This window comes from Odocoileus virginianus, unplaced genomic scaffold, assembly GCF_023699985.2.
Source record: "Odocoileus virginianus isolate 20LAN1187 ecotype Illinois unplaced genomic scaffold, Ovbor_1.2 Unplaced_Scaffold_35, whole genome shotgun sequence".
In the NCBI taxonomy this organism is placed as follows: domain Eukaryota; kingdom Metazoa; phylum Chordata; class Mammalia; order Artiodactyla; family Cervidae; genus Odocoileus; species Odocoileus virginianus.
This window is the reverse complement of record NW_027224297.1, coordinates 286,791-314,727: the sequence shown is the minus strand read 5'-3', so window position 1 is coordinate 314,727 and position 27,937 is coordinate 286,791. Positions and strand designations below refer to the sequence as shown.

The window sequence follows — 27,937 nt, the reverse complement described above, 5'->3', positions numbered from 1 at the left end:
TTAATCTAGTTTTGACTTTTACTATGTACTCTTTATACAAATCATTTTAATTATATCTCAAAATAATTTCTAAAACAGATGTGGGCAGATCCATGATTAAAAACTAAGTTTCAAGTAAAGACAGTGTACTGAAAATTGTAATCTGAAACAAAAAGACATTGGTAAACTTTGAACGGGCAACAAATTTCTCTGTACATATGTCATATGTCAGTGCTCTTTATTCAGCTCACCATCACAGTTCTGTCAAATCTTTGCAAAAGTCCACACAAGACTTCCTTTAAGTTTATCTCAGCAATGCACATTAACATGTCCACTCACCCAAATCGACCAATGTACATTCCACAGGTAAAGAAACCCCTCTTTCATTTGAATCCTGAAAGTATGTTTTCAATAAAAGATGGATAGTATTCTAGAAATATGCCTCTTAGAGCCATCCAGATGGAAATATTTCATTTCTTAGATATGTACTCAGAATTATAAACTGTAAATAAATCTTGCTTATGAACATTACTGAGACATAAAACTATGAAATATCATTGAGGTCAAAGAAAGGACTTGGGTTTTTCTCTACTGGTCAGAGTTCACCTCTACATGACATGACTATACAACCGAACTGAACACAGATGGCTGAAAAAGCAGCACTATGTTAGGCAATTAATAACAGGAAAAGTAGAAATCTCTGATTAATCATTTAAGCTTCAGGGGTCTATATTTGTACTTCATTACTAAGGTTAATCCTGTGTTAACTCTATCCTTGAACTGGTTGGAGGACAACAGCTATGTATCTGCTGACTGAATGACTCAAGTCCATCAACATCTGTAGAACGTACATCTCGAGTCCCCATTCGATGCCACACAAACCCCTCAACTCCCTGGTTCTTGCCCATAAAGTCAAGGCCATACCACGGTCGCCCCCCCCCCCCACCTACCTGCTTCCCATCCAGGGTGTAGAGACGTTTCACGACTCCCGAGTCCAGCTTGATGGCGTCAGTGATGTCGGTAAGAACCTGCTCAAAGGAGTGAGCGGTCTTCTTGTTGAGGAGAATCCGGACGGCTTTCCGTGGCTTCACCCCACTTCTGATGATGGTGACCAGCTTGGGCCGAATGAAATCCTTATTCTCCCGCACCTCCGAAGGGCTCCCTTTGGCAGTGGCCAGAGAGGACACCGCCCGCGAAGCTGAGGTGGTCTTGACGTTCACCGACCAGTTGGGGTTCACATTCTTGGTGTATTCCAGCTTCTTTAAGGGTTCAATTGAGCCACACACATAACTCTCTCCTAAGGAGGAGAGGGACATATTGAAATATACACTCAGCTAAACTCATTCCCTTTGTCTCAATCTCTGAATTTTCCTTTTCTCTTGATACTTGGAAGCAAGCATGAGTTGTGACTTTTTAAACAATGGGAGCGTGATTAATAATTAATGAAAAAGAAGGATTTCTGACTTCTAATCTAGCTCCCTCAGCAACAGATTGGTATTCAAGGGGGGGAAAATGATCTTTTCTCCCTTTCTTCATCTTCAGTTTGGTGACAGAAATATCAATATTGAACAGCCCTTGGAGACACATGAAATTGAATTCAAGATAGAAAGTATTTGGGGGGATTTAGGTATACTTATATTAGGAGAAAAGTTCAAAATCAGAGGCACCTACATTTTCCACCTGAGATAACTTAAAAACAGAAAATGAATCAGAAAACAGCTTCTAAAAATAGCTGTGTAATTTATAAGTTTGATTGGAGTGTTTGCTTAACATTTTGTAAACTTATGCAAAATTCCAATAACAAGCAGAATACCTCCATTCCTTTTTTTGTTTGTTTGTTTTTGTTTGTTTGTTTTAGAGTACTTTTTTTTTTTTCCTACCTCCATTCCTTTTCTTCCATCTTCACAGAGCCATGCACAGTGATCCACACACAATATCATACTTGTTTACAGATAAAACATTTTGAGGGTGGTCAACGTACAAGCTTTATAAACTGACCTTAAAATAACTATATAAGATGAAAAAGATCTGAGGATCTAATGTACAGCATGATGACTGCACTTGATAACACCTTGCAAACCCATGGACTATAAAGTCCATAGAATTCTTCAGGCCAGAATACTGGAGTGGGTAGCTGTTCCCTTCTCCAAGGGATTTTCCCAGCCCGGGGATCGAACCCAGGTCTCCTGCATTGCAGGCGGATTCTTTACCAGCCAAGGCACCAGGGAAGCCCAAGAACACTGGAGTGGGTAGCCAACCCCTTCTCCAGCGGATCTTCCCGACCCAGGAATCGAACCAGGATCTCCTGCATTGCAGGTGGATTCTTTACCAGGTGAGCTACCAGGGAAGCCCCAACACTGTAGAGTATAATCAAAATTCAATAAGAGAATAAAACTTCAAAGTTCACACTAAGAAAAATATTTGAGGTGACAAATGTGTCAATTAGATAGGAGGAATCCTTCATATACACACACACACACACACACACGTGTAAAACTGTCATAAAGTACACTATATATATCTTACAATTTTGTCAATCATAACCCAACAAAGCTGAAAAAATAAATGTATAAAGTTGAATTTTTATTAAAAATGATTCATTAACAGAGACTCATTTAATGAAGATACTCAGACTGTTGCTTTTTTTTTTTTTTTTTTGGCAGGGTCTTCTACTGCTTGTTCGCTGATATATGCCCAGCACACAGGACAGACCAGTGCCCGGCGCCTTGGGGTACCCAATGTTTGTTTAATGAATAAAAGAACTGGGAACACTCAGACTATTAAATAGATATGTATCACATAAAAAGGTAATACACATACCAAGCAATGACGAATTATAAAATGACTAATTCTACATATATTTTCATAAACTTAGGTCAAAGCATTTTGAAATTAAAGACTTCATAATGGCCTTTTTTCTGGGTAAGTCTTTGTAACTGGGAATATGTAAAAATGCTAAAAAGCCTTCCTAATTGCAGGTAAAGTAAGCTAGGACTAATCCTACACAGCCCATTTACTTTTATCTAAATCCTTGTCCTATTTTTAAATTAACAGTGCAAGCATCCAAGGCTATGGAATAGGTATTCACATAAAAATAACTGAACCAGGGTTCCAAAAATAGAAAAGCACAATTACGCATGTTATCAAACATTTACTTTGCCAATGTTTTTAAAACATACTCCAATGTGTGTTTATGCATTATGTCTCACTAGTAGTGGTACAAATAGTACAAATTTAGTAAACCACGTTTCTAGTCACTGAGCAGATTATTACTGGCTCCAACTATGCTTTCTCAAAATCTATGTGGATATCATGGAGAAGTAGACCGCAAACCAGTCCAGTATTGTCACCTGGGAAATCTCATGGACAGAGGAACCTGGCTGACTACAGTTCACTGGTGCACAGAGTCACATACAACTTAGCAACTAAAACAACAATGACGTGGATATCAACACCACCTCCATGGAGGCTGCAACTGGAGCACTGCTTCTGCACGCCTGGTGGAGAGACACTGTGAGTGTAATGGTGGGGAGGGAACTGGAACTCTAGGCTGGGGACCTGGCCTCTCAGCATGTGACTGGGGCATGTCTGTCCCCTAGTCTTCTCAGCGGGAACCTGTCCACCAGGCAGATGAAGGCTATGCTAGTGGCCACTTTCATCTCACCAGGTTTTAGTGACAATCAAGTTAGATAGGAAAGGTCAAAGCGACCTCAAACCAAGATTGCTACACAAGTGAGAATCACCCGAGGCTGCCTTACACTGACTGTGCCGGAAGCAGGTATTATATTGTTGCTATGGTCACCAGTAGACACAACTTGGGAGCCATCTCAATGTAACGATGCCCCAAGGGTACCCCAACAAGGCACACAGGCCTTAGCTTACAAAATCAGTCTTTGCCGGAATTCTGTGCTAATTGGAGATATGAAATTATCCGATTATTTGTAAGTTTACGTATTAAGCTAATAACTAAAATCAAAACAAAACGGGGCTTCCTTTGGTGGCTCCAGTGGTTAGGACTCCACTATTCCAATACAGAGGCTGCAGGTTTGATCCCCACCAGGGGAACTAAGACACATACCACACAGCACAGTCAAATTACAAAAACAAAAAATCGAAACAAAAATATGGAATGGTTTACATTTCAACAAAGGATAATTTTTAACTTTAGGAAAAAAAAATAATGTTAAAAGGGAGGAATTTTAAAGTATTCACATAATAGTATGGAATGGACATGTTGAAAGAGAAAATACTTTTTTTTTTAATATATCTTCTTAAACAAAACACTTCAAAAATTTCTGAAAGCATGGCACCTTTGAGAAGGTAATGCTGAAGGAAGGCAGATGCAGATGTAGAGAATGGATTTGTGGACACAGTCGGGGAGGGAGAGAGTGGGATGAATGGAGAAAGTAGCATCAACAAACACACTCTCGGGTGCAAGATGGACAGCTGGTGAGACACTGTTGTGTAGCACAGGGAGCCCAGTCTGTGATGACCGAGAGGGACAGAATGGGGAAGAGGAGGGAGGCTAGGAAGGAGAGGAAGTATGTAAAATTATGGCTGCCTTGTGCTGTTTTATGGAGGAAACCAACACAACATTGTAAAAAAAAAAGAATTTTTAAAGAAGGTAACACGGGCGTGGGTCAAGCAACAACAGGGAGAGGAAACCTGTGCTTAACCAGCTCTGTCACTCTGGGGCTTCTCTGGCTCATCAAAGACTGGAACAAAATCTTGGGAAAGCGTGTGAGACTCAAACAAAGATGAAAGAAGAAAGTGACAGCTAAAGGGAGAGAAAGGAGTGAGCACCAAACCCAAAGTCACACACTACCCAGCGATGTCATTTAGAACCTATTTCATGATTCAGGAATTCAGGAAACGCCAAGACGGTTTTCTGTATATTAATAAACTTCTATTAAATTATACAAATATATTTACATTAAATCTACTTGACTCACATTTTGACTCCTTTTATTTTAATCATAACTCCAAACTTCTCCCCAATAGAAGACGTAGTCTCTGTCACAATGCAGTTAAATTAAGTTTGATTGTGCCTTCTGATTTTGTAAAAAGAAAAAAAAAAAGCTTTTTACTTAATGTATTAATTAATGTATTAATATCATTGATAATGGGAAATTAACAAATGCAACTGTTCTGAATAGGTAAAACAGTCTTGATTTGATTAAATGGCTTTGGATAGACAGGGTTTAATCTCTTCCTTAACTGGGAATAGAGTCAAGAGAGAGATTATATTTCTTGATTAGTGAATCATCAACAGCTTTAGTTTAAGACTAACATAAAGTATGTGTGTTAAAGGCCATTCAAAAATAGCAAGATATTGGGGTGTATGTATCTTTTTGAATTATGGTTTTCTCTGACTATATCCCAGGAATGGGATACATACACCTCAACGTTCATGGCAGCACCATTTACAACAGCCAAGACAAGGAAGCAAACTAAATGTCCATCAACAAATGAATGAATAAAAAAAAAGTGGTATATTTACACAATGGGATACTACTCAGCCATAAAAAAGAATGAAATAATGCCATTTGCAGCAACATGAATGGACCTAGAGATTATCATACTAAGTAAGCCAGAGAGACAAAATGTTAGTTGCTCAGTCACGACCAACTCTTTGTGGCCCCATAGACTGTATCCTGCCAGGCTCCTCTGGCCAAGGAATTTTCCAGGAAGAAAATTGGAGTGGGTAGCCATTTCCTTCTCCAGGGAATCTTTCTGACCCAGGGATCAAACCTGGGTCTCCTGCACTACAGGTAGGTAAGTCACCAGGAAAGCTCCAGAGAGAAAAAGACAAATATCATATGATACCACTTATATATGAAATCTAAAAAAAAAAATTTTTTTAAATTACACAAATGAAGTTAAATACAAAACAGAAACAGAAGCACAAATATCAAAAAGAAACTTGTTATTATCAAGGGAGAAAGAAAGAAGGAAGGATAAATTAGGAGTTTGGGAATAACAAACACATACATTCAGTTCAGTCGTTCAGTTGTGTCTGACTCTTTGCGACCACATGGACTGTAGCACGCCAGGCATCCCTGTCCGTCACCAACTCCTGGACCTTGCTCAAACTCACGTCCATCAAGTCAGTGATGCTACAGAACCATCTCATCCTCTGTCGTCCCCTTCTCCTCCCACCTTCAATCTTTCCCAGCATCAGGGTCTTTTCCAATGAGTCAGTTCTTCGCATCAGGTGGCCAAAGTACTGGAGCTTCAGCTTTCAGCATTAGTCCTTCCAATGAATATTCAGGACTGATTTCCTTTAGGATTGACTGGTTTGACTTCCTTGCAGTCCAAGGGACTCTCAAGAGTCTCCTCCAACACCACAGTTCAAAAGCATCAATTCTTTGGCCCTCAGTTTTCTTTATAGTACAACTCTCACATTCATACATGACTACTGGAAAAACCATAGCTTTGACTAGACAGATCTTTGTTGGCAAAGTAATGTCTCTGCTTTTTAATATGCTCTCTAGGTTGTCATAGCTTTTCTTCCAAGGAGCAAGTGTCTTTTAATTTCATGGTGCAGTTACTATCTGCAGTGATATTGGAGCCCCCAAAAATAAAGTCTCTCACTGTTTCCACTTTTGCCCATCTATTTGTCATGAAGTGATGGGACCAGATTCCATGATCTTTGTTTTTTGAATGTTGAGTTTTAAGCCAGCTTTTTCACTCTCCTCTTTCATTTCATCAAGAGGCTTTTTAGTTCCTGTTTGCTTTCTGCTATAAGGGTGGTACTATCTGCATATCTGAGGTTACTGATATTTCTCCCAGCAATCTTTTTTGATTCCAGCTTGTGCTTCATCCAGCCTGGCATTCTGCATGATGTACTCTGCATAGAAGTTAAATAAGCAGGGTGACAATATACAGCTTTCACGTACTTCCTTCCCAATTTGGAACCAGTCTGCTGTTCCATGTCTGGTTCTAACTGTTGCTTCTTGACCTGCATACAGATTTCTCAGGAGGCAGGTCAGGTGGTCTGGTATTCCCATCTCTTTAAGAATTTTCCACAGTTTGTTGTGATCCACACAGTCAAAGGCTTTGATAATCAATAAAGCAGAAGTATATGTTTTTCTGGAATTCTGTTTTTTTTGTGATGTTGGCAATTTAATCTCTGGTTCATCTGCCTTTTCCAAATCCAGCTTGAACATCTGGAAGTTCACAGTTCACGTACTGTTGAAGCTGGACTTGGAGAATTTTGAGCATTACTTTCCTAGCGTGTGAAATGAGTGCAACTGTGCAATAGTTTGAACATTCTCTGGCATTGCCTTTCTTTGGGATTGGAATGAAAACTGACCTTTTTCAGTCCTGTGGCCACTGCTGAGTTTTCCAAATTTGCTGGCATATTGAGTGCAGCACTTTCACAGCATCATCTTTTAGGATTTGAAATAGCTCAGCTGGAATTCCATCACCTCCACTAGCTTTGTTCATAGTGATGCTTCCTAAGGCCCACTTGACTTTGCATTCCAGGATGTCTAGCTCTAAGAAAGCGATCATACCATTGTGGTTATCTGGGTCATGAAGATCTTTTTTGTATAGCTCTTCTGTATATTCTTGCCACCTCTTCTTAATATCTTTTACTTCTGTTAGGTCCATACCATTTCTGTCCTTTTTTTTTTTTTTTCATTTCTGTCCTTTATTGTGCCCATCTTTGCATGAAATGTTCCCTTGGTATCTCTTAATTTTCTTGAAGAGATCTCTAGTCTTTCCCATTCTGTTGTTTTCCTCTATTTCTTTGCACTGATCACTGAGGAAGACTTTCTTATCTCTCCTTACTATTCTTTGGAACTCTGCATTCAGATGGGTATATCTTTCCTTTTCTCCTTTGCCTTTCGCTTCTCTTTTCTCAGCTATTAGTAAGGCCTCCTCAGGAAACCATTTGGCCTTTTTGCATTTCTTTTTCTTGGGGATGATCTTGATCACTGCCTCCTGTACAATGTCATGAACCTCTGTCCGTAGTTCTTCAGGCACTGTCTATCACATATAATCCCTTGAATCTATTTGTTACTCCCACTGTATAATCATAAGGGATTTGATTCAGGTCATACCTGAATGGTCTAGTGGTTTTCCCTACTTTCTTCAATATAAGTATGAATTTGGCAATAAGGAGTTTATGATCTCAGCCGCAGTCAGCTCCCAGTCTTGTTTTTGCTGACTCTATAGACTTCTCCATCTTTGGCTACAAATAATATAATCAATCTGATTTCGGTGTTGACCATCTGGTGATGTCCATGTGTAGAGTCTTCTCTTGTGTTGTTGGAAGAGTGTGTTTGCTATGACCAGTGTGTTCTCTTGGCAAAACTCTATGAGCCTTTGCCCTGCTTCATTCTGTACTCCAAGGCCAAACTTGCCTGTTACTCTAGGTATTTCTTGACTTCCTACTTTTGCATTCCAGTCCCCTATGATGAAAAGGATATCTTTTTTTGGTGTTAGTTCTAGAAGGTCTTGTAGGTCATCATAGAACCATTCAAAGTCAGCTTCTTTGGCATTACTTGTTGGGGCACAGACCTGGATTATCATGATACTGAATGGTTTGCCTTGGAAATGAACAGAGATCATTCTGTCATTTTTGAGACTGCACCCAAGTATTGCATTTTGGACTCTTTTGTTGACTATGAGGGCCACTCCATTTCTTCTAAGAGACTCTTGCCCACAGTAGTAGATACAAGAGCAGTGACCCCACAAGAGACTGACCCAGACTTGCCTGTGAGTGTCCAGGAGTCTCCAGTGGAGGCATGGGTTGGCAGTGGCCTGCTACAGGGTCGGGGGCACTGAGTGTAGCAGTGCCCTCACGGGCCCTTTTGAAGGAAGTCGCCATTGTCTTCATTACCTCCACCATAGTTTGGTCTGAGGTCAGACAACAGGGAGGTACCACAGCCCCGCCCGTCAACAGAAAATTGGATTAAAGATCTACTGAGCATAGCCCCATCCATCAGACCCAGTTTTCCCCTCAGTCAGCCTCTCCCATCAGGAAGCTTCCATAAGCCTCTTATCCTTATTCATCAGAGGGAACAGAATGAAAACCACAATCACAGAAAACTAATCAAACTGATCACATGGACCACAGCCTTGTCTAACTCAATGAAACTATGAGCCATGCTGTGTAGGGCCACCCAAGACAGACGGGTCATGGTGGAGAGTTCTGACAAAATGTGGTCCACTGGAGAAGGGAATGGCAAACCACTTCAGTATTCTTGCCTTGAGAACCCCATGAACAGTATATTGAAAAGGCAAAAAGATAGGACACTGAAAGATGAACTCCCAGGTTGGTAGGTGCCCAGTACACTACTGGAGAAGAGTGGAAAAATAACTCCAGAAAGAATGAAGAGACAAAGCCAAAGCAAAAGCAATGCCCAGGTGTGGATGTGACTGGTGATGGAAGTAAAGTCCAAGGCTGTAAAGAGCATTATCGCATAGGAACCTGGAACATTGGGTCCATGAATCAAGGTGATTAGAAGTGGTTAAAAGGAGGTGCAAGAGTGAACATTAACATACACACATTACTATATATAAAACGGACAACCAACAAGGACCTACTACATAGCACAGAGAACTCTCCTCAGTGCCTGGTGATAGACATAAGGGAACTGCAGAAGCAGCATCCATCTGAACAGATATGGTATTTTTAAAGGCCCAAAAGACAAATATTTTCTGTTAAGCAAAGAAAGAAAGAAAATGACAGTTAAACAAAAAAAAGGTAAGGAAATGAAGCATTAAATTATGTTTGGATCTGACTAATATCTCCTAAAATATCAGAACATAGTAACTTTTCCCTGAAAGTCTTAAGTATTTTGGGACTTTGGAAAACAGAATAATTTCTGTGTAAGCATATTAGATTATCGTAAAGGTACCAAAGAGTCCTTGTTTGTTTTCAAAAAAAAACCACACATGCATTTTAAAAATTATTATATTTTGTTATTCTTTAAAGAATGGAAATAAATTTTCTCTAACAAAATTTATTAGTAAAAAATCTCCAGAGTTAATGCTACTTGGCCACTGGCTCCCATTATAAGATTAAAGAATTTGCACATAAGAGAAATTCTCAAAGTCACTATGGACAACTTACAGTAATATGGGTAACCAGGCCTATGAAGTCAGCTAGGAAGGTCTTTATAAGAGTCCATATTAGGAGATACTAGATGTTTGCCCTGTTTTTCCTCACTGGTAGAAGTTTTTCACTGGCTCAGGGTTGAGACTTGTAAATTCCAACTATGACATCACTTGACCTCAGTCTGAAAATGACCTAATCTCCATTTTTCACATTATTGAAGCTGCTTGCCACCTCCTTTAGGATTCCTTTAAGCTCTAATGTGGCATATTCAAAAGTATCTTAAGTGAGGGCTTTGTGTAATACATGCCATTTTTCCAGAGTAAAAACTTCCTTATTGAAAACTCTGGAAATTAAAATTCACTATTGTGAGTTACAGTAAAATCTGGGACAGATTCAACTGTATATTGAAATCTCTGAAGTCGAACTGAGTTAAATTACATGAAATGCATAATGTATGAAATAAAATATCATAAAGTGCCTTCTGGACATTATATTTTATAAACCTATCTCAGATGTACACAAAAACATTTCATAATCTACCTGGAAGGTGCAGGTTTAAGAAGATGATTTTGACAGTGCTATCAAAGGCAAGAAAAAAAGATTCCCAAAGGCACTTACAGATCATTCTTCCATGCAAGTCTTTCATAATATGATAGTACATAAAAATAAGCTTACTGAAAATAAAATGTGAATGTGTATATCAGGTCTATGGAAAATGTCAACTTCTCAAATATAAAGTAGCAAAAAAATAACATAAAGGAAAAGTTAAGGGACCCATTTTTTAATTTAAAACTGATACAGCTGAAAACTAGAGAAGCTAAAAAGGGGAAAACAGACTGATGACCTATAATACAACAGTGGGTTAATATGCTATGCAAAGCCTTTTATAATTTACAAAATACAAGGTACTAAAATATATGACAAAGGATAAAAACAAAATATAGAAAATGCCACTAGAGACACTATAAATTGATATCAACCCTTTTGGAAAGCAACATGGCAAACTGTATTTGGAACCATGAAAATATTCTCATTGCTAAAAATTTTTCCTGAGTAAATAACAGAGCAACAAATAACAACACTGCAACAAATACAAGGAGCATTAACCATGACATCAAAAAATTTTAAGCAACCTCCTAAATTCTCAATGATGGGCATAATACCCGAACAGAATTTTAAGTCATAACCTTATGTTCAAAGAGCTTTGCGAGCAAGATGTATATATGAAAAGATTCCACCACAAGACAGTAAGTGATAATTGGTAAAGAAGTGGTCCAGGCAACTCTAATTCAGAGGAGAAAGAAATCATTTCCCACTTCCCACTGAGTGATCAATGAAGAAAAAATGGAATTCATGCTGGCCCTGGAAGTGGGTGTAAGATTCTCATTAGCAGAAAAGAGGACAGCACTTCAGATAAAAATAAAATAATAATATGCTCTACTGAACAGTACAATAAAGGGGATCATCCGTTGGATATTAACATGTCTTTTTCAAAAAATAATATAAAAATCGTTCCAGGGACAAACAAGTTAGGCTAAGACTGCAGTAGGCTACAGCACCAAAGTTCTTATGCATGATCAGAATCCAGGTTCTATTTTAAAGTCTTTACTGAATTTGTTACAATATTGCTTCTGTTGTTTATGTTCTATCAGGGATAGAACCTGCACCCCTGGGCTGGAAGGCCAAGTCCTAACCACTGGACCTCCAGGGAAGGCCGGAGACCCAGGTTTTAGAAAGACCACGCTGGCTGTAGTGTGAAGGCAGGGCTGCAGGTAGGACATGGGAAGACAGAAATCAAGATGCCTTTTAGAAGGCTATTCTAAAAGCCCAGGCGAGAGGCTGGACAGCTAAACTTTACACATCCCCATTAGGAACAAAGAGGAACGGCTGCTGTGAGGAGTACTCACCAGACAGAACCAACTGATTGGATTGAAGAACTGGCAATTGACTGGATGCCAGCCACATGGGAATACAGTCACTGAATTGATGCCATTGAAACTTCTATTTTGGCCAACTCCCCATATATTACAATAGGTCAAACGAGAAGGGAAACACGTTTGGGTTAGACGGTAAGGAATAAAATGAATTTGGCTGTGCACAAATCGAACATGAAGTTCCTAAGAGCCAACTGGTTGGAGATTTTCCAGCAAGAAGTTAGAAATATACATCCAGGGTATGAGAAGTGGCTGCATAGGGTAGCTGCGGTTTTGGGAACTGAAGGAAATGTCCAGAAAGACCCCACTCTCTTGGACAGGGTGAAGTCCAGGGCAATGCCAGTACTGAGAGAGTGCCCAGAGATGGAGGGGCCATTGAAGGGAACTGAGAGAAATCAGGTGCCTGGAGCCATGGAAACCAAGGAGTGGTGAGGATGCGGCTGGGAGAGACCCAGAAATCAGCATCCGAAGCCCCAGGAACGGCAGAGAAAATGAAGCTTCCTAACAGATCACCGGCTGGGCCAGGAGGAAGCCACATGGGCCTTGGGACGGCCACTTCAGTTGGGCAGTGATGCCAGGCTGCTCTCATTCATTTATTTATCCATTCGGCCTCCCTTTCCTCTTTCTTCCAGTGATATTTACTGCGTTCCTGCCACTACCATGTTAACACCGAGGACTCCAACAAGCTCCCTGAAGTCCAGAAACACTGATATAAGTGTAATGATGCTAACTAAGCGGCTGAGGTTTGATTGGAAGTAGAGACAGCAAATGCAGATATTTCTCATGGAGGAAGAGCTCGTGGTTGAGAGGTAAGCAGGACAAAGCCAAGGATTGTTCAGACTGTAAGAGACTTGCGTGTCTGTTGGCTGAGAGGTCGAGCGGGGAGATGCTAATGGCAGAACAGGTTGAGTGTTTGCCATCAGCAGATCCTGTTGAAACCCATGCGATGCGACCTGCAATCCTCACCGTGACTCAATGAGCTAAGAACGAACAGACCTCTTCTCCCAGGGCAGACGGACACACCAGGAGTGAGGCAGCTTGCTCAGGTTAACCTTGGCACAGCCATGCGCCCACAGGAGGACACCCACCAGAGCCATCCTCACAGGGAGCGGGGAGGCCCGGGGTGGGCTGCACGGGGAAAGAGAGCAGCGGAGCCCAGGGTCAGTGGGTCCCGGGAGACAAGCCAGAAGAGACGGAAGGGCAGGGGCAGGCACCGCAGAGAGAAACACGATAAAGGTCGTGGGCTGTATCCTCGGCGGACGCAAAGCAAAGTGCGACACAAAATGCTTTGCCTGTAGCCTGGCTTCTAGGCAAGAAAACTGGCTTGAAGCCTGTGGTGTGGGACACATGTCCGAAATAAAGGACCTCACCTAAGATGGATAAAGAAGATGTAGTACATACATACAGTGGAATATTTCTCAGCCATAAAAGTGCACAAAATTGGGTCATTTGCAGAGGTGTGGATAGACTTAAGAGACTCATACAGAGTGAGGGCAGTCAGGAAGAGAAAAACAAGTATTGCATATTAACGCGTGCATGTGGAATCCAGGGAAATGGTACCATAAACCTACCCACAGGGCAGGAATAGAGGCGCAGACACAGATAATGGACATGTGGACACAGAGGGGAAAGCGGAAGGTGGGGCAAACTGGGGATGAGGATTAACAGACGCACAGGACCACGTGTCAAAGAGACAGCTAGTAGGACGCGGCTGTATAGCATAGGGAACGTGTGTGTGTGTGTGTAGCTGATTCACGTTGCTGAGTGGGAGGGAGGCTCAAGAGAGAGGGGATGTGTGTGTGTGTGTGTGTGTGTGTGTAGCTGATTCATGTTGTTTTACAGCAGAAACTAACACAACATTGTAAAGCAATTATTCTCTAAGAAAAAAATAGAGGTTGTAACAGTAACGGAAAGCAGGGGCAAATACAGATGCTATAAAAAGAAAAGAGAAAACAAACTGGAAAAGAGAAAACAAACTGAAAAAGAAAAACTAAGATGCATGTTTTTAGCTTAGGAGCCTAACAGTACAGGGAAGAGATGACAGGAGTCAGTGGCAGGAATATGAGGAGTTATTATTTACTTTTTAAAAAACTTTTTTGCATCTTCCAAAGCTTTCTATAATGCTCACTGCATAAAAATGTTACTCCTTCAGTTTAAAAAAAAAAAAAAGGTAACATCTTTAAAACAGTATTGAGAACTCAAAAACTATAATAATGTTGGTAAAAAAGGAACAAGCAAGCTGAAGAGGTGTCTTAAGCAGGATGAACAGTAAATGACGACAGCTTAGATCTGTGGGATGAAGGAAAGGAGAAGTCAAGGGTGATGCTGAGTTAGATGGTGACACCATTTAACAGGATCCAGAGACTAGAAGAAGGTGCAATTCCGAATAACCTTAAAGAAGGGGATTATATCTGTATGTGACAGGATGAAAGGACTCAGGATTAGAGGGCCACCTGATGCAGAGCTGACTCACCGGAAAAGACATTGATGCTGGGAAAGATTGAAGGCAGGAGAAGGAGGTGACAGAGGATGAGATGGTTGGATGGCATCATTGACTCAACAGACATGAGTCTGAGCAAACTCTGGGGGACAGTGAAGGACAGGGAAGCATGGCGTGCTCCAGTCCACGGGGTCACAGAGAATCCAACAGGACATAGCGAAAGAACAACCACAAATAGGGTGAATATACGCAGGTTACTGAAGTGATGAAGAAAGGTCTGATCTGGGGCTAACTGGCCTTAAAAGAGTGGTAAAAATGATGGATTTGATGATGTCACAGTAGATGATCCAAAGACAGGAGAGTGAAGGAAGTGTTTAAAGGTAAGGCAAGTCAAGAGGAAAATAGAAAGTCAGTCTTTGAACACCTTAATAATCACTGGTACAGGCAAAGTCTAACAAGAAACACCAAAATTCAGAGGCAAAAGTTATTTAAAAAGCCACAAAGTTCCTCCTCAAAATATTTGTTAATTACAAAGGGGAAGAGAGGAACTTTAGAGTGAAGATAACTGGCAGACACTCCTTAACCAACAGGTTAACCTCACCAGCAACAAGACACAGCAACATCAGGCACTCCTGCAAGGATGCCCCAAGGACACAGCTTCACTTCTATGGCATCCTTGCCACAAATGCGTAACTTGAACCTAAACACCAGGTACACCCAAGTTGAGGGACACTTTATGAAATAACTGACCAGCACTCTTCCAACTGTCAAGTCATTAAAGACAGACTTAAGAACTGTTGGAGCTTGAAGGAGATGGAGGAGGCAGAATAGCTAAATGCAAAGTTTGGAAACTCAAAAAAGAGGGGATATATGTAAACATGTAGCTGATTCACTTTGCACACAGCAGAAACTAACACAGCACTGAAAAGCAACTGTATTCCAATAAAAAAGTTTTAAAGATTTTTCACCAAAAAAAAAAACAAAAAATAATAAAGATGAATGCAATGTGTGATTCTGAAACAACAACAACAAAAGGCCAATGGTGGAGAAATTGATGGAAGTCAAATAAAGCCCACAGTTCAGTTGCCAGTATTGTTCTCATATTAGTTTTTACTTTGATAATTGTGCCTTGGCTGTGCAAGATGGTCCCTCGTGGGAAGCTGGGTCAAGGGCATGTGGGAACCTTCCATCTCTGTGACACTCTTATTAAGTCCAAATTAATTTAAAAATTAAAACTCTTAAAAATGAGGCAGATATCCTGCAAAAAATAAAACTGAAGCCTTTCTTCAAATATTATATTAGTACAACTTCCATGAGAATATTTTTAATGAAAACATAAAAATGTTAGAAGAAAAGAAGAGCAACAATTTTATAATCTGAGTCCAGAGGACAAGAAGCATGAAATTCAAGCCATAAATGAAAAGACTGATCCATTTTGATTATATAATTTTGTTAAATCTGGCCAAAAAAAAAAAACCCACGATAAACAAAATCACTAAAGGACAATCTGGAAAAAAACATACTTGAAATTAGTATCACAAAGGGCTAATATCTTAAAAAATCCTAGAAGTCCAAAAAAAAAAAAAAAGACCCCCAACCTGGTAGAAAAATGGACAAAAGCTATGGAGAAAAAAATAGATAAGGAAAGAAGAAATTTAAAACTGTAAGAGGGTACATGCTTTTCTTAACAGATTGGCAAATGACAAAACATTTGGTAACACACGGTCTCACAGAAAAACAGCCACTCTCATACATTACTAATGGGGAGGACAAACTTGTACCACTTCTATGAAGAGAAATTTTCCAATAACTCTTAAAAATTTAATGCCTGCATTTCTCTCTCCAGCAATATTACTTCCAGGAATTGATCCTGAGCATATTCCCCTACACGAGTGGAAAACTTAATATCCAAGAATTTTCCCGTTAAAACTGTTCTAATAACAAAGGATCGGACATAACCCAAACGCCCATAGATAAAAGACTGGTTAAATTAAAAAACAGTACATTGTGTAAGGCATACTCTGAAGTCAGGAAAAAGGCTGCAGTGGTTCTACACCCATGTTATGGTACATTGTTAAGTGTATAAAGCATAGTGCCAATGTGTGAGCAAAGAACATTAACTTATAGGCAAATGATATGTATATTCTTGACAAACACTGGTGTCTCTGAGAGGATGGATATTCAAGAAACTAGTGAACTACTGGCCACAGCAGTGTTTTAGAGAGGCATGTTTTATAGTTTTTCAAAACTTAAATTTAAAAAATCTTTAAATAGAGCAGAGAGAGGCATATAGTCAGGTAGTAAATTAGAGGGAAAAAGTACTGATAGATGATGACAACATGTCAGGGGGAAAGTTGCCAAGAGAGGTGGGGGCCCTGGAAATCATGACTGGAGAGATTCCCTGACTTTGGGGTGAAGTATGGGTTTATTCCTGAGAGGTTAATTCTGATGCGGACTTGGGAAAAGCCGTTAGGCTGTGGATCTGGAATCAAGCAGTGTCCATGGGAGGGTGGGCGGGGGGCATGTCACAGCATGTCACAGCTTGGTTGCCCAGGAACCCAGGGACTGTTTCTATGCAGATCTCACAGACATATTAACTTACTCGTATCCAGAAGACAGCGTACTTGCATGTTTCTACCCTACTGCTTAAAGGAAACTCCGGCTCTTTCAGACCGACATTCACACAGATATTAAAGGATGTTACTGAGACAGTAAAAAGGTCAGTGGATACCAGGGACTGGGGCATGGAGGGATGAATAGGCAGGTTAGAGAGGACTTTTAGGGCAGTGAAACTATCCTGTATGATACCACAGTCATGGATATACATGATTATACCTTTGTCCAAACCCACAGAATGTACAATACCAAGAGTGAGCGCCTGAGTCAACTATGGACTTGGGGTGATAATGACCTGACAATGTAGGCTCATCAACTCTAACAAACGTACCTCTCTGGTGATAATGGGAAAGGCTGTTCATGGGTGGATGCAGGGGGATATGGGAAGGGAAAGCTGCCCATTTGTGTCTGACTCTTTGCGACCCCATAGACTATACAGTCCATGCAATTCTCCAGGCCAGAATACTGGAGTGGGTAGCCCTTCCCTTCTTCAGGGGATCTTCCCGACCCAGGAATCGAACCAGGGTCTCCTGCATTCCAGGCAGATTCTTTACCAGCTGAGCTACCAGGGAGTTCCCCAGGATACGGGAAAACTTTGTACTTTCTGCTCAGTTTTGCCCCCAACTTAAAACTGCACTAATAACAAAGTCTATTTAAAAGTGTGGGGGAGGGGTACACCTATTCTTCAACACACAACCCTGATGCTTGAGCATCTGATAAAGAACAATTAATCAGTGCTTGGGATTTATATATCATGTTGTATATAATATTACATCTTTCTCCTAAGAGTTCAAAGGTTTTAAATGTTCCTCCTTCATTTATCCTTATAACATCCTCACACCTACAGTGGAATATAAACAGTGTAAAATTGGGTAGAAAGAGGCAATCTCGGGAGAATGAGGCCAAGTCTCAAGATGAATCACTTGCAGAAATAGACCTGCAGTTCAACTTTCCTTACTGAGCATCACGATTTTTTCAAACATATAAAAGGCCATGTTGAAAGCAAACAATTGGGAGTGTTATCTATGGTCTACCCTGAAGTGTATGTGTGTCATGTGTGTATACATAAACATACATGCACAGAGAGATACACAATCATGCATTCATGAATACACACCGCCTTACTCATATAATTTCTCTCTCTCTCTCTCACACACACACACACACACACACACACACACACACACCCTGACTCATATAATCATACTGCAGCCTAAAAGCCAGCTTTATCCTGGCTGGCTAAAGTTGGGCATTTTTTAAGCCAAACTTAGGCACAATAATAGTAAAATAGTGAAACTGGCTATTAGCCATTATAAATAAAGAAACTCACATATGTCATTGTCAGAATTTCTAGTCTGAGATAAGTGAGAACAAACAAACTTACAAAAGACAATTACAAGTCAAATATACTTGTCACTGCCCCACTAAAAGGATTTAATTTAAAACATCATCATATTGGAAGGAAAAATGAGAAGCTAACAACATGCATTGACTTTTACATAAAATTAGTATGTAAAGTGGGAGCTAGGAACCTAGTGGTGAATATGAAGCAACGGCTTGCATTTTATCAGACTAAGCAAAAATGTAATTGACAGAGGCAAATCTAAATGAACTTCCAGCTATTTCAACACTAAGTGCAGCTGCATGCTAATTGTCAGTATTATAGACGAAAAAAATGCATTTAAACTGAAAAAAATTTTAAAGGCAGCCAATAAGCAAACTTACCTACTTTAGTGATGTTACCATTTATTTAATCAGAAAAAGATATTTTTTTCCAAAAAGGAATTTTTAACATCAGATTATTCCATCTGCAGTTACTCAAACTGATTGAGGAGAAAAGTGTTTGGAGGCAAATGAAAATATTAAAATGTTTCTGGGAGCAGTATCTGCTACTCTTGAAATTAAGTCGAGGTTAAAAAACACTTGTTTTCAAGAAGCCAATAAAATAATATTTCATTTAAGAGCCACTAAGAATATTTCATATGTGTGTGTGTATATATATATGTACATACATAGGTACACACACACACACATATATATATGTAACAATCAGTTTTCTGTATACCAGAAACAAACACAATATTGTAAATCAACTGTACTTCAATTTTAAAAGGCCACTAAGAATACCCAACTCGGTATCTTATATTGGTGGCAGTTATGAGATCAAGCTCTGGCATCAGCCTTCTTGAGTTCAAATCCCGACTCTTTCTTGCTGCGTGACCCTGGCAGATCACTTAACCACACTGTGCCTCATTTTTCTCATCTACTATGAGGGTGATTAACAGTACCTACCTCCTAGGATCATTGTAAGAATGAAATATGTTCACATATGCCACACACATGCCCCATATCTGTGAGCGATCATTATTATCACCACTCAGGACAGCAGTCTCTTAGGGCAGGTATTCTTTTGTACTAAAAAACTGACCAAGAAGATGGTAGCAACATGCCATGATTCTGCTGGTCCCCTGGATTATAAGTACTGTAATGTCCCACCTCTCATACCCTCTCCCTGGTCAATGGGAATCATGGGAATATCTTTGCTACTTCTGAGTATAGATCGATCCTTGATGATAAACTGACTGAGGTACCACTCTCCCAGGAAATATTGCACAAGTGACTCTAGACCAGAGGCTGCCAAGCCCAGGATATCTGAGAAGGTGCTCTGAGATTCTGGCATATCTTCCCTACAACAACATCAGTCCTTAAAGCGACGATTATAGGTGACTGGGCACACACCTGACTTTGCACTTGATCTTTATCCAGATCCCTTGGAATATCTCACTGAATTATTTATCCTGCATTTTCCAAGGTCATGAAAAGGACAGGGCACAAAAATCAAAGCTGATAACAGAAAGGTTTTATGTTCATTCTTCCCCTTTAATTTACTGGAAGTTCCAGCATCTGAATAGAAGGAAAAAGGCCAAGTCTACAGGCATCTTGGCAGGGTGACGAGTCACCGAAAAGAGAAGTGAATTCCCACAAAATAAACACACCGAACCCAGGCTTCTCTCAACTGCAGTCAAACTGTGAGTGGACTGGCACCCCTGCCAAGGGGTCAAGGGAAGAGAAATGGGAGAAAGACAGAGGAAGCCCTGAGCCTTGAATCACATACAAATTCTGATTTCAAAGGAGGACCAGAGTGCTTGCCTGTGCGCGGTCAGGGCATGGCATTCATCCAGGGTCCAGACAGACCACAGGGCCTGGCAAATATACCTGGAGTAGGGATAAATTCAGGGTGAAATCAAGCTCTCCCCACCTTCTCAACGTCCTTTTCCATGTTCCTTTGTGCTATTACTTCATCAGGACCTTGAGACTTCAACTTAGAAAAATCTACTCCTCAAAGAGGATCGTTTACCTCTCAGCATGAATTTAATCCCAGTATTTTTCTCCAAATTATTTGCTTCACTTATGATTTCTAAGGTGATCAGAGACTTCCTGCCATTCAAATGGGGTCGGGTCCTGAAATAAGACTACTCCAGAGGAGGAAATCTACTCTGCTTGCATAAGATACCAGGTCTCATCTGTGGACCCAGATAGTCCTATTTTCACTGTGTGAGTGGTCAGTCACTAAGTCAAGTCCAGCTCTCTGTGACACTAGGACTGTAGCCCACCAGGCTCCTCTCTCCATGGGATTTTTCAGGCAAGAATACTGGAGTGGGTTGCCACGCCCTCCTCCAGGGGATCTTCCTGACCCAGGGATGGAACTTGAGTCTCCTGCATTGGCAGATGGGTTCTTTACCACTGAGCCACCTGGGAAGACTTATTTCCACATGAAATGTCTAAAATAGATAATGACTGTTAACCACAGTTAAACTTTAAAAATAAACCGAGCAGATTAATTCCTCAAATACCATAGAAAGACAGCAATCCTTTAAATTTAGAACTAGTCAAATTTCAGAATAATTTTAAAATTTAAATGTATCATATTGGAAAGAATAGCCAACAAGCCTAATTTTTTGATCCAACATCACCACTATCTTATCATGGAACCATAGAGATATGTTACTTGAATTTTCAGGCCTCAGTCTCCAGTGATCAAAATTAATAGTTTTGGTATCTATCTAAGATTCCTTTCAACTCAAAATTTTCATGAATCATTAGTTATTTCCAGTTCACATACTGGCAGACATGTGGGAGCAAAAGTTCACTTTGCAGCTGGCAATGAATATGAACCATCTGAATAAAGATACAGAAAATGGACTTTTAAAATTAATGTAGAATGGGTGTGAGAAAAAACAGAGAATGCTGTAGAATTAAGACAGTTTTTCCTTCAGTCCATTATATAAGTTACCTGATCTAATATTACTAGGTCTTGTTTTGTTTTACACTACTGTAAAGTCACATGAATTTCCAAATGTGTAACAAACAAGGACCACACCCACAAGACTAGATGCTAGCTCTTGGAGTTCAAGCAAGAAATGCTGAGAATAATACGAACTTCTGGGAACCGAGGCCATGCCCTCCAGGGTCTCTTGGGAGGTCTCTCCCAGTGCTCACCTTCCAGCAGTTGGTCCAGGCTGGAAATCTTCTTGAGTCCATCAATGGTGTAGATTGTTCTCACTCCCTGGGGCAAATTCACGTTATCCGACAGAGTTTGGGTCAAATCAGCCAGGAGGGCCTCAAAAGAGCGGAACCGGTCCGGGGAGATGGCATACACAATCCCTTTGAAGTAGCGATCTCCGTTTCGATAGAAACGCACTTTCTTGGCCGCCTTCTCGGAGCTAAGGGTCTGCAGCGTGCGGGTGCGGTAGAAGCTGCAGTGGGCGCTGTGCGTGGGGCTGGGCAGCCCGTTCACCCGCGACCCTCGGCTGTACCTCTGGGCCTTGTCCCGCTCGTCGAAGTGCTCCAGCTCCATGTCTCTGCCGAAGGACATGACTGCGGCTAGAGCTGAACCTGGGAGGCACAGAAACACAAACAGCCGCACACAGGTGTTATTTTAGCATCCAGATGGAAGGCTCAACTTGAGAGCAGCTGATGGGAGCACTGCTATAAACAGATGATATGTTTCATATGAGTGATCAACTTGGGAGAGAAAAGACAAATATTCAGGAGAGGCAGACCAATGGAAACAGATTACTAATCAACCCCAGTTTTTTTTAGAATACGGCTGGTATGCGTTGACCATCTAGAACATGTCCGGCTTTGAACTGCTCTTATTTCTGACAGTCACAACAAAACTTTAAAAGTTTATTTATTATTAACCCCATAAACAGATAAAGAAACTGAGGCACAGAAAAATTTCTCCCAAATTTCTCCAAATAATACAGTTGAGAAATGCTTGCGCCAAGAACTCTGACCCAGGTTTGTCTGACTCCAAGGATCCCTGCAGGTTAATCCTGATGGTAGGTAGCACATGAGCCTTCACATCAGTCCAGGGCTAAATATAAAAGATATAGCAGTGGGGGTGGGCCAGGAATCAAAAGAGGGCAGGTAACATTTAACAGTCAGATTTTAGGGATCTCCCTGGTGGTTCAGTGGTTGTGAATCCACCTTCCAATGCAGGGGATGCGGGTTCGATCCCTGGTCAGGTAATTAAGATCCCACAAACTGGGGAGCAACTAGGCTCACACACAGCAACTACAGAGCCCATGGGCTCCAGGTGCCACGCGCCACCAGAAAGAAGCCTGCGGGCCGCAAGGAAGATCCCCCACACTGCAGCTAGGACCCGATACAGCCAAAAATAAATGAATGAATAAATATATTTTTTTGAGTCAGATTGTAAACATTTTATCCAGTGTTTGTAGTCTCCATGGCCAGACCAAGAGCAAAAAAAAATCAATGGGTTCTACCAATTTAAAAGAGATTTTCCTACATGGTGGTTTAGTTGCTAAGTCGTGTCCAACTCTTGAGACCCCATGGACTGTAGCCCGCCAGGCTCCTCTGTCCATGGAATTTTCCAAGCAAGAATACTGGAGTGGGTTGCCATTTCCTTCTCCAGGGGATCTTCCTGACCCAGGGATTGAACCCGTGTCTCCTGCATCACAGGCAGATTCTTCACCACTGTGCCACCTGGGAATTTCCTACGTAGTCAGTTGAAATTTACTTGAAAAGTGGACTCACAGTAACTCATTTACTTATACTTAATGCTTCAGATAAGGTGGATTTTTAAAAAGGGGGGAAAAAAGGAAGGGATGGGGAGAAAGGGAAGGAGGGAGGGATGGAAGAGGAAAAAGAAAAGGAAAAGCAACAACAAAATAAAACCAAAAAGGGATCAAAGTTACTTCTTCTTTGGGGCACTTGGCCCTTCTTTCCACTAAGACTCTTTGTGTGGAGGTTTAAACACACTGATCCAGACTTGATCCAGGACCAACTATGTAACCGGGAGAAATCTACTTGTTCATCATCATTAAGCCCCGGTTTCCTCCGTCACACGTGGGAAACCCGATAGTACCTACCTCACAGTTAATATCAGCTTAAGTGAATACACGTGAAACACTTGGGGTAATGTCTAGACTGTGATAAGTATTAATATTTTTAATTAATAAATTTGCTTCTCTGTTCCTGACTCTGTCACAGAAAAAACTAGTAGGAAGAAAATCTCCCCTGTCCAGTAAGGGGGGATCCGGGTGAGTGCCCACTTCCTACCCTCCACCATTTCCATGTCAGGACCTTCTGGAAGGCACACCTGTGCCCCCACGGTTCCATTTGACTTTGGACGGAGCTGGGTCGTGGGCAGGCTGCCCATGGGATTATTTCACCCTTGCTCAGGAGTTAGCTGACAAAGGCTCGTGCTATTGCCCTTCACAGGTGACCTGTGTTTTAATAGGACAATCTAGAAGATGGGAAAACCTCAGCATTCAAAGAAAGAAGTCTTAATGACAAAATTTCAGGCACTCTGAAACAGAATATAAGGGAACTGAAAACTGGGGGCAAGAACTTTATGTTGTTGTTCAATCGCTCAGCTGTGTCTGACTCTTTGCGACCCCATGGACCACAGCACACCAGGCTTCCCTGTCCTCCACCACCTCCTAGAGTTAGGACTTTATCAGTGCCCCCCAAACCCCACCATGAAGACCATGTTGCCGTTCTGAAGGTCAGTCCAAACCAACCCAAATGCCAAAGCCCTGCCAAGCCTCCCTGGCCTTTCCTTCACCCTCCATAAACTGACCTCTGATCCACTCAGAGCAACTAAAAATTCATGCTCAAAAGCTTCATGCACTGCCAGAGACTGTGCTCTCCTGAAATGCATGGAGTGGAAAAAGCTCACATCTATCGGATGTCTGTGATGTGCCTGACACTATTAGGTGGCGATCAATTGCTGTGTAACATGCTAAAAATGCCCTCTAGACCTCATGACAGTCCAGTGAGGGAGGGGATATATTGTGACCAAGGGTGAGTATGGGTTGTATCCACGTGCTGAAGTCATAACTGAGGGCCTTGGGACTTGACCCCGGATTTATTCCAGCTGACCCTGAAGCTGGCACCCCCGGCCCCTCCTTTCTGACACGAGCTCTGTGTTTTAGAGGCCGAGACCCCCTGCCAGTGGCTGCTCATCACATGTAAAGCAGGCTCTTGAAAGCCTCTGCTCCCCTTGGGCAGACCACTTAAACTGCCAGAGAGACTCCGCTGCACAGAGGAGGCAGGTCATCAGGCCTCCAATGTCTCCACCTGCGCACCCTGAGGGGGTGTGGGGGGAAGAGCAGTGCAGTGGGACTCAATCTGGAGTGAGGAGCTCAGGGCACGTTTTTCCTCCAGACATGAAAACTACCCCATGCCACTTAATACCCCGGACAGCCTAAACTGGCATTTTCCAGGGACTTCCCTGGTGGTCCAGTGGTTAAGACTCTGCACTTTCAATGCAGGGGGGCGAGGGTTCAATCCCTGCTCAAGGAACTGAGATGCTACATACAGTGAGGCAAGGCCAATAAATTAACAATAAGAATAATAAACTAACTTTATTAAAATAAAAACAAATTTGCATTTTCCGGAAAAAAATTTACCATATGTATGAATTGGTGTCACTGATTCTGAAGTTAGATAAGTTCAAAACAATTATCAGTTGAGATTCAGTCCTTCAGATAGCTAGTAACTGAGTAAACAGAACAAATATTTTGCCCATGATATCATAACTGCTCCTACACTTATTATTTGTTTTTAAAAGGCGTTCTTTGTCTTCCAAAAGGGAGTATGTGTTGGGGCGATGACGCTGCCAGTACTCAAACAGCCATGCCAATTCACTAGGTTCCTCAAACTTCGTGAAGTATAAAGGCCGGATTGGCTGTTGAAGATTTTATTTTTAAAGGCAGTGATAATTCTTCCTACCCTAGGCATTTCCTCTCAAATCCAAATAAACTGCAACACACAGGACATGCGAAAAGGATGGTACAATTGTATTGCTAGAGTGCAAATCTAATTCCAAGGGGCTCTTGTTGATTTGTAATTGGCAAGGGTCAAATGATTTAGCAATTGTTGGAATCCCCTTGAGGGAAAGGCTTCTAGAACCAAGAATCCCACACCAGACCCCCCAAAAAAGATCGATTTAGAACAGAAAAGTTGATTTTGTTTTATTTGTATATTTCCCAAACTGGATCAGGCGTTCAACCACAACAGGGCCAAGATCTTTTACTTCCCTTCACTGAGCCTGCTCCAAAGTAGGCAATGATGTTGGTGACAAAGAAAAACCACACTCCAGGTGAAATCATTCTGGAGGCTGCAGCAACCACTAAATGAATGTCAAAAACCACACTACACATCCTCGTGTTCCAGATATTATGTGTGGCATTAAAATAGATGTTCTCTCCCTCGCTCAGGAATTCCAATGGATTAGTCATTTATTTGAATCAAGAGCACCTGGGGAAGATTCACCAGACTTCCACGGCTCCCTTGCTTTCTGTGGAAGACAGCTATGGAGCACGGCCACGGTCACAGACCATAGGTGGCCAAGGGCCCGGGCACAGGTATGTCCTGACACCACGAAGGTAACTGCATGGCCTGAGCCAGGCAGCTCATAGACGCCCGGGTGGGGAAGACCCCGGCCTGGTTCTTATCAAGAGATTTTCCTATAAATACTGCCAGACTGAGAAATAGCGTTTTAGGTGGTTCTCTGTGGGATTTCTCACCATCATGAAGAACCTCTGTGTCCATCCTTCTCTAGATGAGCACATGAGTTCCTGTTCACAGATTATACTCATACACTCACTCACTCACTCACACACACACACACACACACACACACACACACACACACTAAGAAATAATCTGGTATTAAGACTACCGTGTTTATAAATGTTTATAAATAGATTTATATAAAATCTATATAGATGCTGGACCTAGAGATTCCAAGGCACATTTTGCCAGTAGAACTAGAATGTGCGGGAATGGACAGGCATGCAATACGAGGCGCACACACATCTTCAGAGTGCATGCACCACCCTGGACACAGCTGTATCACAGGATGTGATCCTACCTTTCACAATGTTCTACACATAACCTCTCTCAGAATCCTCTCTGACCCGCATTCATGCGACATTTCATACTTAAAAAAACGCTGTCCTACTTTCCCGGGGAAAGGAGATATATTTAGGAACATTCATAAAACGTATTCACAGGACACCCTGCGGCGTGGCCACTGAACGCGTGTGCTCCGTAATCTGGACACACGTTCACAGGTGCGGAGAGGGGAAGCCGGTCTGAACGAGACCTTTCATCTGCTCCATCTCCCACAAGCATCTCCCCGCCCAATCCAGCAGCGATTCGGAGCAAACCTGGTTTTCCACCGCCGCCCCTTTTGTGGGCAATGCGGGGCTGTGCGTGCGCTCCCACTAGGAGGAGAATGCCATTTCCTCTCCGCAGGCTTTTTAGCACTGCGGGCACTAATTTGTACAGGGGGCTGCCTCGCAGTCCCCGAAGGAACTTGAGATCCCGCAAATGTACTCGCTACATTTGCCCTCCACCCCGCCCCCCCAAATGCACGGACCCCCGTCCTCCACCCTCCGGGCCCACGGGAGAGCGCACACACAATAAGAGGCCTGGCCCGGCCACTCCTTCTGGGCGCAGACTTGGTCCCCGTTCCGCGGCCAGTTCTGACAATGATCAGCACCTCGCCCGGCCCCTGCGCCCTGGTTCTCCACTAACAACGCGGCGGCCGGGAGCCTTGGCGCCCCGCTCGCCCGACTCCCCGTTTCCAGCGCGGCGGTGGCACCAGACAAAAGAGGCAGGTGCCGCGGCTCCGGGGCCGCCCGCACACAGCGCCCCCGGCCGGGGCAGGACCGGGCAGCGCCTTTCGAGGAACGGCGGGCTGGGCGGCGGCGGCCAAGGGTGCGCCCACCGGCCTTCCGCGCCCGCGCTTCCCCGGCGCCCCGCGGCTGCGGGAGGAGCGAGCTCGACCCGGCCCCCGGCGGGACCCCTGGTCGGCCCTCCCCACTGCTCCCTTCCCCGGGTGAAGGCAAACCACGCACCGGTCCGCGGAGAGACGCCGCCGGGGGTCTTTGTGGCCGCGCTCGGGCCGCCTCGTGCGCTGTCCTCGCCGGGCTGGGCGCGGCCGGGCCGCGGGGCTGCGGGGCCGGGGCTGGGCGGCGGCGGCAGGAGCGCGGGCGTCTGGGCTGCAGCCGCTAGAGCAGGGATGCGCCTCGGCCGGTCCTCATTGAAATGCGGCGCTTCGCACAGCCTCACTCCTGCCTCTCTCCGGAGGAGGGCGGCGGCGGCGGCGGCGGCGGGCTCGCTCCCTTTTCTTGTGGCTGGCTCGCTCGCCCGCCCCGCTCCTCCTGCTCCTCCTCCGCGTGCGCGCCCCGCGCCCCCGCCCCTCCAGGCCGGGCGCACCCACCACGTCTGCGCCCCGGGCCCCCGCCTCCCGCGCGCTAGCCTGCCTCGGCGACCTCGGTGCGACTGGCTGGACAAACCCCCTGACCTCCCCGGGCCCCGGGAGTGGTTGTCTGGAGACATGGGGCGGTCGGTGGT

The 27,937-nt window shown here is 42.9% G+C and overlaps 1 protein-coding gene, 1 long non-coding RNA gene and 1 other non-coding gene across 3 annotated transcripts; 2 read left to right on the top strand and 1 right to left on the bottom strand.

Moving 5' to 3' along the window:
* Window positions 1–200: 200 nt before the first annotated feature.
* LOC110151246 (serine/threonine-protein kinase DCLK1-like) lies at window positions 201–27,937 on the bottom strand. Its single transcript, XM_020914571.2, has 3 exons — window positions 27,439–27,937; window positions 21,539–21,934; window positions 201–1,276 (listed from the first exon to the last, which is right to left on the bottom strand). The coding sequence occupies exons 1-3, from the start codon at window positions 27,920–27,922 to the stop codon at window positions 732–734; spliced, it is 1,425 nt and encodes a 474-aa protein (XP_020770230.2). The 5' UTR covers window positions 27,923–27,937; the 3' UTR covers window positions 201–731.
* On the top strand, window positions 1,272–2,821 carry LOC139033693 (uncharacterized). Its single transcript, XR_011486190.1, has 2 exons — window positions 1,272–2,311; window positions 2,643–2,821. It is a non-coding gene; the product is annotated as an uncharacterized lncRNA (long non-coding RNA).
* Window positions 24,801–24,874, top strand: TRNAE-UUC (transfer RNA glutamic acid (anticodon UUC)). Its single transcript has one exon. It is a non-coding gene; the product is annotated as a tRNA-Glu (tRNA).